This window comes from Prinia subflava, chromosome 5 (assembly GCF_021018805.1).
Source record: "Prinia subflava isolate CZ2003 ecotype Zambia chromosome 5, Cam_Psub_1.2, whole genome shotgun sequence".
Classification (NCBI taxonomy): domain Eukaryota; kingdom Metazoa; phylum Chordata; class Aves; order Passeriformes; family Cisticolidae; genus Prinia; species Prinia subflava.
In genome coordinates this window covers 32,451,922-32,463,947 of record NC_086251.1, presented here as the reverse complement: position 1 = coordinate 32,463,947, position 12,026 = coordinate 32,451,922, and the positions used below count along the sequence as shown (strand labels likewise).

General features: G+C 34.1%; 1 protein-coding gene across 1 annotated transcript in view; it reads right to left on the bottom strand.

Annotated features, from left to right (window-relative positions):
• Positions 1-2,222: 2,222 nt before the first annotated feature.
• LOC134551321 (formin-like) overlaps positions 2,223-12,026 on the bottom strand; it is a 130,998-nt gene continuing 121,194 nt past the window's right edge. Inside the window, exon 17 of the mRNA XM_063398809.1 lies at positions 2,223-10,975. Coding sequence (XP_063254879.1) covers positions 10,931-10,975 — 45 coding nt within the window. The 3' untranslated portion in view covers positions 2,223-10,930. The remainder of the gene's footprint in view (positions 10,976-12,026) is intronic.

Here is a 12,026-nt window from a genome sequence, read left to right as displayed (position 1 = left end):
TCTTAGAGATATATATGTATACATATTTTAAAAAATATATATACACATATATATGTATCTTTATACTTATATAACTAAAAAATTGTCTGCTTTTATTTCCAGATTTAACACCTGGATAAATGGCTGTGATACTTACAGACATGAAACAATGCATCTCTGAAATTACTTAATTGTAATAGATTGTAATAGATCTAATCTGCTTTTTAATTAGAGGCAGAAATTTTCTTTCTAGTATTTTAAATCAGTGTATCACAAATTAATTGTGTATTTATGAAGTAACATTTTCAATAGCCCCAGAGCTGAAATACATTAACAAATAACAAATAATTCTGCATCATAGAAAATAAGATTTATGTCTGATGAGAGCTTTGTGTGTTCAGAAGAGTAGCACTTATTTTAGATCTTCAGGATTGGTCTTACAAAGCTGGACTTCTGTTCAACATGTATATTATTACTCTTGGAAATAAATTCACGTTATCTGATGTATTTTCTTCCTTGTCTGTGGTATTTTTTCTCTCAGAGTAACATAGGCACAACTCTATGGCAAATACTGCCCTTTGGCTAGATGTTGTGTGTTGCTAAAAACATCCTGCATTCAAAGAAGCATAAAGAAAGTTCAAGAACTTTTGGACCCAAGGACCAAATTCAAGTTCTTAATGAACTAAATTAGTTATTAAAGTGAATAAACCATCTGTCATCTGACATCCTGGCATATCAGAATTTCAAGCAAAAACACTTATCAAGTCCATCTTTTCAGCAGCACACCCCTTTTTTGGTCTCAGGATCATGAAACTAGACAGTAAATAATACGAGAAGGAACAGAGAGCAACTGTCTATAAGCTGGATTGATTTGCTCAGCTACTTTTAATTAAGATGCTGTAACTAATTACACACTTGCTTAACTGTTCAGTGCTTATCTGGATATTTCTAACATGCTCATCATTGTGGCATCTAGTATGTCTTTATAGACTCAGAATGGTTTGGGTTGGAAGGGACCTTAAAGATGATCTCATTCCAGCCCCTCTGCCATGGGAGGAACACCTTGCACTAGACCAGGCTGGATGCAACTCCTATGTGTTCCTTCCACAGAAAATTGCTTGCAAACAGTTCTTCGTATTTGGTTAATGTCTGCACGTTAGTGATTTGGGGTTTTTGGCAATATATCTTCAATTCATCTATGTAGCAGAAACTCTTGCTTAGATTCTTGTCTTCTACAGTCTTTTCTGTGTTAGGAAATACAACTTTTCAACCCAAAATCATGCTGCTGTAGATTCACTGAGTTTCTCCACTCCCTCTTTTAACCTGTTGTGATTTTCAAGGTCCTTCATAGAACATATTTGCTCTTAATCTCTCTTAACACGATCCCTCCAACCTCTGCTTGGATAAGGATTTTCAAACAAATACATTAAGAATGTTTTCAGAAACATCTAAAACCAAATCACATCCTCTGGTTTTAAATTTATGTGACGTGTGATGCTAAAATCCTGCTCAAAACTGCCTAAAATATATCTGTCATTGGAGAGCTGCTGAGCATCCTGCTGAAGATGCTTCCAGTTTCTGTACTCCCCAGAATGGTCAGTTGCTGAATGAAATCACAGCATAATTTTCTACTGAAACTGTAATTGTTTTCTACTCTGACTATAGGAAAATTCAAAAAAAATACACTAATGATAGTAAGGTTTCCTACACCATCAATATAGTTATACAAGAAACAGTAAAATCTAGACAAAATTATAATTCAATTCATAGTTTTTTTCTTCCCCTAGAAAACAGAATACAAATATTAATGTTTGGAGACATGGATGATAGAAACCATTGAGATCCTATTTTATTATGATTTTGTGGGCAGTATAGTCTGAGTTACTGAAAAGCTTTTCAATATTATGCATCTGAAAATGTGACGAGTTGCCAAAAGCCGGATGAGAACTAAAGGAAATCTACATCTTCAGACGTGGGCAAATTGTTTCAGATGCACCCCCCCAAAAAACCTTCAAGAAACTGACATCAATAAGGTAGATATTCAGTAAGATACTCAAATTCTTTGCAGAGCTGAGAAATACTGTCTTTTTTAACAAGCACACTGAACCTGGGATATTAAATGTATCAGTAAAGCAGTGTAAATAAAATAAGTTATTTAGACAGAACTTTTCAATCAGAGAAACTGACAGTATCCCAACAATATATTTTGCATACAAAAAAGACAACTGAAAAAAATAAAAAAATACTGAGGAGGAAAATATAGTCTTTTATTTACAGTCAATGTCTCCTTAAGAATTTAGTTTAAAAATAAATACTCCATCCCACAACAATAACTTTTACAAAGTTAATCATAGCATATCTTGGTTTTTGAGAAAATTATACTCTCAGATACACAGTAGAAACACACACACACACATACACACATAATTACATTGTGGAGGGGGGAAAAAGCACCTGAATTTATTTAACTTATTCTTTTAAGACATTTATAACATATTTAATCAAGAACTATTCAAAAGACTTGAATTCTGAAACCCAAAAAAAGCTAAACTATATTCATATTCCATTTTTTTTGCTTTACATATTTTAGGATGATAAATGCAAAGTTGTTTTCAATTCAAAGGACAGCAAATATATAATTGCTGATTGTATTTGTGACCATTCAAGCAAAGCTATGATTTTATTAAAGCAAATGCCATATGCACATCAGAGTTAAATGCTGTTATGGCTGAGAAACTTGCTAGGTACACATAGAACATTAATAGCATTGCAAGAGAATTTACCATTTTGCTACATCTTCAAAGAGAAGTTAAGCAGCCAAAGAGGCCTCTCTTATGATGATTTTCCATCATATGGAGACCAGAGAGGGAAGCATACCAACAATAATAATGTTCAACAGTGCAAATACTGAATTCAAAATGATTGGAAAGGGAAAAAAACCCACCCCAAAATAGCTAAATGAAGGTTGAAAACCATACTATAATCCTACGAAAAAAACTCTCCAGTGGTCAGGTCTTGATTTTTCATCATCATCATAATAGTATTATTTCTCCATTTTTGCTTCCTGTAACTTCTAAATGTGGCAAAGCTTTCACAACTGAGAGTAATATCTAAGTACAGTGTCAGAGGCAGCTCTTGTTCTTGAGGCTGATATACCCCCCACCAAAAATAGTGTCATTATACATATATATTTCTTAAAATATATAGGTCTGTTATTCCTGGGGAACATACAGTCAGTCATCACCTGGGCCTTTGCAACTTTGCTGAGAGCACCTACAAGAAGCAGTGCTTTCATCAACTCTGTGCCAAGTCCTTCTCCAGTCCCATCTGACACGGAGCGTGCGTCTTCCTTTGCAACAGGTGTCACTGGCTTCAAACCCTGTAATCTGACATAGCTTTTCTGAACTCGACCTCTAAAAATCTCTTAAATTTCCCTCTCAAGTCTCCTTTTCATCAGAACTGAAAGTGTGTTGCTCAGGCTACATGCCTGATGAGCATATACACAGATCATTTCACTTGACTACCGTAGCACTCAGGCCCCTTAGAAACTTATCCAAGAAAAGCTGCCTTGATTGTCTGATACGATTTTTTGATTAAACAAAGCCCAAACCAACCAAACCAAAGACGACTTCAAAAGAAAATCCCAAAGGAAGATATAGTGAGGTTTATATTGTTGTTTCAATGGCACTGCAACATTTTCGTTCTTTACAGCCCTTCTAAAACACACTAGACTGTAACACAAAATAAAAAAATGAATAGAATGAGGAAAAAAAAGTATTATTTTTATCTGGAAAGAAATCAGTTTTATTTATTCATCTTCCTGTCACATATGAAGTCTAGAATAGAACAGTGAGCTTGTTCTGTTTTGGTTAATAATAAAATGGTATCCTCACATGTAAAATCTAAAAGATACCCACACCACAAAAAATCATCCTAACAGATAGAAAAAAAACTTATAAGAAGAAGAAGAAGAACATGGCTTTTATCCAGTTTATAGTGATTAGCTGCTAAAGGCAATCCATCCCTAAAACTGCTTTACAACTAAGAAGTCTCAGGTGCTGTGCAGTATCTATGTTAATATACTGACTATTGATGCTCCAAGCTGTAGGAAATAGAGCTATAATCTTAGATTGCTACCCAGTTTCTGTAGTTTCTATAACACACTGTTTGTGGATAGCTGCTCAGGATGACTGTTTCTTTGATGACAATGGAAAGTATTTACAGCATGCCAAATGAGACAGTAAAATCCTGAACTACAAGCTTGGCCTCTCTGGAAGAAGTCAAAAAGAAATCACACTATTTAAAGCACTCAAATGCATAGTTCAGAAACTGAAAAATCATCCTGTGGAAGATTCAAAAAAATTAAAGAAACACTATCAACAGGTCCTCTTTCTGCAGTCACTCAAACTTCTATAAGGAAGTACCAATATAGTACATAAATCTCAGCCTGTGAGTACTCTTCAGGTCGTTGAGCTTATCAAGCTTATCAGCTTATCTATTACAAAAACATCCTAACATTCTTAGTATTATTTTGTGCCACAGTTACCTTCTAATTGCAGTGAAGACTACAGTTATCAGTGAGGACAGAATTTGGCCCCACGATTTGGCCCTATGATACAAGTACCAGTTTATGATTAATAAAGGCCAAGAAGGCAGATGTCATGGCAGCTAAACTCATCTTACCTCTAGGAAAATAAGAATGCTCTTGCCAGGACATCACTGGGAAACCTGAAACACAGCTGTCTGTCAGGACTCTGATGATGGATCACTCAACAGTTTTTCTCTATATTCTACTGGTCAGAGCACAATAAAAGAGTAAGATAAGTGATTCTGTTCATATCAAATAATCATATGATCAGTAATAGGCACAGAATGATGTTCATATACATGAATGCAGCATTTCTGAAATCTGTAGAACCTAATGAATACATACATACAACTCTACAAAACTTTTGCTATTTTGGAAGAGTCTTCTAGCTTTTTACCTTAATCTGGATGATCTCTTTCCCCATTGAAAATCCTCCATTGACGTGATTTTCCATTCTCTCTTCCAGGAGTCCCCAGAGCAATCTATGCTCAGGGAATTCTGCAGTGTAACTCCTGAGAAACCTACTGTTAGAAACTGATGGCTAAAGCAAAGATTCCATGCCAACAGCTTTCTCCATCCTCCGAAAGCTCCCAGGACTGCAAAATCTTTGCAGGCAAGATCCTACTACAGAAGTCATGTCCTACACTGGGACAGTTCAGTACAGTTTTCCTAACAGGATTCTAAAAGATTTTATCCAGTTCCATGACCCTATAGGGTTCCCTATGGGTATTTTTTACCATGTGGGCCAGATGAATACAACCTTTAGTTTAGTCTGAGATGACACCTGGCAGAAGGAAATCACAGGAAATGCACATTGGGGAAAGCTTATGTCACTTGATAATGTCCTCCCAGGAAGGTGAAGCACTCTGTCTCTAAGCTATTTATCAGTTCAGCATTTTTAGTTCATTGCTTCTTAAAATATATATTCTCTTATATCCAGTGCTTATATTTTACTAATAGGTCCTAATTTAAAAGCTTGAATTCTAAGAGGTATGAAATCAAAATTTAAATCCAGCTGAAGCTTGCAAAATTTCCTAAGATTGTACTGTTTAGGTGTACCACATTTTCAACAAGTGAAAAAAAAATTAGTAATGTTGTTAGGAATATTTTTAAATTGAGAAAATTGTTTAAAAAAACACAGAAGAAAAAGTCTTGTAGGCATTTTGGAAAAAACCTTGCAAACCCAAGTATTTTTGAAGAGTTCTACCAATTTTGCTTGCACAACTTCTGAGCTTTAGATTTCTAAAACAGTTGGATAAAATTCTTGTTTTAAACCCTATTGAGCAGTGGAAATGTTTGGTCATGATATTAGCAGGTCATATCTAATAAATCACTAAAAGGAGAGGCAGTTATTTAAATCTGGCATCATGTTAACTGTACCCAAGGTAAAGTCTCTTGCATTCTCTCAAACCTTTGGCTACTAAGGAACTCAGGTTTCTGTTATTCTGGGGTTTCTCACTGTGCAATCCAAAATGCAAAGTTTTCTCAGACCTGGCTTGAGAATCTCCAGAACAGTGTTGAATTTCAGAGCATATAAATTTGCTACCTTAATACCATAAGATGAAGTCAACAAATGTTAATTATTGATCATCTGAAATATAAATATTTTTAATTTGACAGTGGTTTCCTGCATTATATTGTTCTACACCACTCTATTTACAGTATTTTCATTTCAAAATCACAACAAAGAGCTCTTCCATCTTAGATAAGAATATTTCATTATAGATAAGAAAAAAAAAAATTATTAAGTCTTTTACATATTTATTATTATATTTACCTGTGTAGGGGAACTACTGGAACAGGTGAATCAATGGACAGGGGATGCCACTTAGCTACATTTGAACTGAGCCCCATAAGCTGTATTGGACAACAGAGACCTTTCTGAAAAATGTTCCATCCTGATTTGGAAACATCAGAAAATGGAGAAACCACAACTGTCTTTGCTAACTTCCAGTGATTATCAGTGTCATTACTGATAGTTCATTGCTAATTTTATCTGATTTTTATGCTGTTTTGTTAGATTTTTCCTTGGTGGCACAAGGCTAAACATGGAGCTCCTGGAATTTTTCTCTCTTTGAAGCAACTTATTGCTTATCTTTTTAAATTTTCTTTGTATTTATGTGCAAATACATAGGCTTACCTTCAAATTAAGAATGCCAAAGAGAACTCTCCAGTTCCTGAAGCTGGAAATCCTGGAATTGTCTAACTGGCTTTAATAAATTCCAAAAGTGTTAAAGAAAAAAAAAATAAAAACGAAAAAGAAAAAAAAAAAAAAGAGAAGGAAAAAAAGGAAAAAAAAAAGAAAAAAAGAGAAAAAAGCAAGACCCATAACAATACTGAACAAGACTGAGACAAGGCCAAGAATGAGCAAAAACTAGGTGAACCTGATTTTCTGAAATTACACATTCAGATGGGTTCCTAAACATAGATTAAGAAGATGAATATTTCTAAACTGTATAATGTTTCTGAAATTCCATATCCACACTAACCATATTAAGGCATTCATTTTTAAGATACTGTCTTGAAACAAGGAAGAAATAGTATTACTAAATGAGTATTACAAAGTCTTCCACTGCCCCATGTTCAACTGGGTAAGATGTTTAGATCTAAGAGAGGAATTGCTATCCATTTACTGGAAGATAAGGGCAATAAGAACCCTCTACACCACACAGAAAAAAAAATATTTTATTCATGTTTCATGCAGAATAAAAATAGACTGGCCAGAGATACCCTGGCTGTTTATATCTGGTTGGAGAAGATATCCTCAGCAATTCAGAAATCTTGAAATCTTACAAAAAATGTATCCCTCCTACAAGATTTAAGATGCTCAATTATTTTTTCTCTCTGCTTACTGAATATTCCACCCATTCTACTTGATTTTTCTATATATACAGAAACTGAAGACCATAGTTTCTGTTTTGATGCAAAAAATTCTCAGTTAAATATAAAAGTCTAATATTCAATCTATACATTTACAACCCTGTGATAAAACACAAGGCAAAACAATTGCATGGGTTAGTGACAGCAAAACACCTGGGTACTTCTCATAGTTTAGTAAAAACATAATGAAAAAATAATTTATATTGTCAGATCTCAAAGACACTAAAAGGTCTTCCATTTTTAAGTCAACAAGTGGAAATGTAAATAATGTAAAGAGCACTTTCCAGATTATTATCTACTCATCTACACTGAATTCATCCTAATAATTCAATTTATAAATCAGTACTGTATATTTTTATTGTAGGTAATAAGCCCCTAATTAGTAACATGGGCTTTAATAGTGCTTTGATTTACAGTCTTTGAGAAGCTTGGCAGTAACAGAAGAAATTAAAACAAAACCACAGAAAATTCCTCCTCTTAAACCACATCTACTTCACAGTCACAGAAGTGACTTCTGTGAAGTGTTGAGGTATTTTAAGTTAAATAGACCAGAAAATTTTAACTGTCTAGCTACTGCTGCTTGGCTTAATTTGAGTCCACTCTTTTAGTTTCTTGACAGCAACGTAGACGTGTACCGGAGACTTCTGTTCCATTCCATCTTTGTAGTTTCTTTCTTTTGTCCTTCTATCCTTTTATTTTCCTCAAACTAGGAAGCTCAAGGTAAAGTGAGGCATCAAACTAAAGCTTAAAGCTTAAAACATAATGTTTGGTGACACTTGGTGACCCCACAGATGAATGCTTGCTGATGCATATTTATTACGCCTGAAGTGTCTAAATATTTCATAAATAAACAACTTATGTAGACCTATATCTGTAAATATCTCCTCTCCAATACACAATTTTAGTTAAAACCAGCAGGTGTACCACTGTGGCTTCAATAACTGTCTGAAGCCAATTGTGGGTATCACTAGGGAGGAAAGTATGATATTTAGCTGATGAATTCCATCCAGGAGTCTTAAAGTCTTGATTAAGAGAATGAATCAAATAATCTAGGTGATTTCTTCTTTTAATTTAAAAATAGTTTAATTACTAGCAGAGGATTTAAGTCATGGGTGAAGCTGGAATCAGAAACTCTGACTTGAAAAGAAAATCAATACAATTGAAAATTAGGAAGAAACAAGGTCCCTGTGCTATATAGGTTTTTGAATCTTCCAAAAAATAGCCTTTATTCTCAAAACCTTGGCAAATTGCTAATCTGATAAAAGAATTATAAATCTGATCAAGGAATGCTTTAAATGAATAATTTTAATCCCTTTTTATATACATTTTTCAACATTTAAAAATGAAGTCAATTTGAACTGAAAAATGAAAATTCACATTTAGAAATTTTGAAACAGGATATTTCAATAAGTTAAAACCTTTTTTCCACAATATACTTCTAATGGGAATTTTCAAGACCATCCATTTTCACAAACAGTGCTGCTTCTGTTGAATAATACTTTAAGTAATGCATTTTTCATTGAAAAACTCTCCATCAGATCAAATGGCAATATACACTATCTTCATGATAGATAGAAAACTATATAAAAATAAACACTGTTTGCTTAAACACTCATTAAAATTGCCTTGCTTGCTATTGTTCTTTGGCTTTTACAGACATTATTGCTCCTCTTATTTATCACTAATAGTATTGGAAAAAAAATGTACCTCACCTAGTTAATGGAAGACAGGAAACTTAAATCTTTGGAATTTTTTCTTCTCTGCAATGGGACTAGTCAAACTACAAATCAGATTATTTTTGCTGGCATGTCGTTGACTGCTTTCATAAGAATTATGCTTACACATCTTGAGTATTATCTGCAGCAGGTAGAAACTCCCAAACATACAAGAGACTCTTGAGTCCTTTGTTTTTATTCATGCAGGAATGAGAGATATACCAATTTAAGAAACCTGCATTGAAAGTTAATTTATGAATGGGTCTCCACAACTGCTATTTTCCTTAATATAAATGTACACTGCATGTGTAGGGATGCTTCTGATGACTGCTAGGGATGACTTTGCCTAGGTTTCATCTCAGTCTCTCTATCAAATGTGCTGTATGATAACTGATATCTGTCTCATGTATATTCTGTCCAGTTTCAAAGCAAAGGACTAATGTTTTTCCCCTACCAGCTTTTTGCACCTTTTCCCTTCACCTAATCTCTCTTTGTAACCAACTTCATGCACCATTATCATAAAGTCAGTTTCTCCCTTGTGGATAGCAAGCAGAATCACTTTTCTGTTTTACCTTAAATTAACTTCTGCTTCAAGATTTCTCCTCCTAAGAATCCAAATCCTTAAAATGCAGTAAAAATCTTCAAGTAATGGTGGATATTCAGGACAGTTATTTTCAGGCTCTGCCACTTTATGGCAATGGTTATAATGTTAAGCAAGATAGCAAGATCCTGTTATTTCTTTCTGAAGTTTTACTTATTATATTATCTGTATATATACATATATAAAATATAGGTATGCTGGACACTTTCTTCATACAAATCTAGGGGGACAAGAGCAGGCTGCATAATGCATTTTAGAGTGCTATACTTGCTGTTAAAAAGAAAGCTTTCAATGGAATTAAAATTCAAATATTTAATGGCAAATTCTTATCTTCATGGAGAGATATTTTTGTATCTTAATGAATAATGACCTATAAACTCATCACTTTATGGAATTGATATTTGCAATATATACTGAAATAAAATATACATTTTATAATTTTTTCTTTTGAAGCTCAAAATTTAGGAAATATTAGATTAAAACCATAAAAATAATAAATCAGTTATGCCATCAATCATAAAACTAAAGGATTTTAATATTCCTTTTTATGTGCAAAATATTACTCCCACTTCAATGAATGGCATAAGATGAAGCTTCTATAAAAATATCTGTAGTAAAATACAGCATGAATCTATAATTACATTTAATCAGTTTTAGAAAGATGCATCCAATACTTAGACACTGTAAAATTATTTAGAATAAGTCAATTTTACCTCAGTGACTGCTGAAGTAACAAAAAATATGATGCAATAGACCTTTGTGAACTGAATGGCATATTTGCTCTCATCTACATAAAGCCCTGTAAATAACCTACAGGTTGTTAGTCATTACTTAAATCAGCATCCAAAATGCTCGTTTTAGCTCTTCCATATTAATACATTATGCAGAGAATATTTTAATTAACCATTAACAACAAGATGCATTTTAAGCAATGTAAGGAAGAGTTACAGAAAAAAAGATGACTTCCCATGTAAAAACCTTCTTAGAATTTCCCTCCACTGAACATACAAACCCCTCTGAAGGAACTCAAAAGTCTTTAATGGATTGTCTCAGGACAGATCAGCAAAGCAGAATTCAGTATGTAACATAAGGTGCTTCCTGGGCTATTGGTGTAGTAAAGCATCAGGCAAGGTATGAAATCACTCCATTGTTTTTATTCATCTCCTTTCAGTTAGCCGTCACACTGGCTTCCTTCTGACGTAGTCTTTCTTTCTGTTCAAGCAAAAAAAAGAGGTTTATTATATTTCTTGTCTATAATTTTCCATCTCCTCTCAAGTTCCCATGAGCATTTGGTCTAGAAGATGGACAAATTAGTCACAGTTCCAGTTTTCTTTAATTAAAAAATGAATGGAGCACTCAAAGAAGGTTTAAAACTTTAAAACACATAATTTACTGTGGAAAAGCTGAGTTTGCTTTCACTACATACTTGTCAAATACTGTGTACCTTTAAAAATATACATCTGGGAAGACCAGTGCAGCTAGAGAAAACCAGATACATTTCAAATTCATGTAACTCTAATACCTTCTCATGTCTGGAATGGTTTCTGCTGACATAAAGGCTCCAATTTAGCATTAGCTAGATGATCTTGCTTAATGACCTCTTCCCAGGCGAGTGTAGTTGTTCATACCTCTGCTGCCTGATCTGCAACTGATATGCTCTGCAGGGAAGGGAAATACTCTGATTCCTTCAGGTACATTTCCCTCCCTTGGTCTCTTGCCTTCTAGAGCATGAGAAATGCTTGTCTAACCTATCTGCCTTGCACACAGGCAAAAAAAGGGTTCATATACAGTGCAAATTATTAGACCTCTTACTGTGTCGCTTCAAAAACACTGGTGTACAACAAAGAATAAAATGGGGATTTAATCCCTTCTACCACACTATTCCCCAGAGAAAACAAGATTTTTAAGGTTTTGAAAAAACCAGACACTCCAGCCATTGGACAAATATATGCAGGGAGCTTCAATGCACTTTGAAGCATGGAAGAAAAGACAAGAGACTACAGTGGAAAGGAAGAAGAAACCACAAAAGCAGCTCCTTTTATTATCTAAAATAGCAGAGCCATGCTTAGGCACAATTGACCTAAATATTAAACACAACTGTTGACTGCCATAGGGCATGAGCTTTAACATCTCTCCTTGGGAAGAAAATCACTCTGCTGCATTCAAACTAGAAATACTATGCTCTCCAAACAACAGGAGAAACCAGCCATCATTTGAATGACAAGAATAGTGTCACAAAACCCCTTTGGCATGTCATACTGAA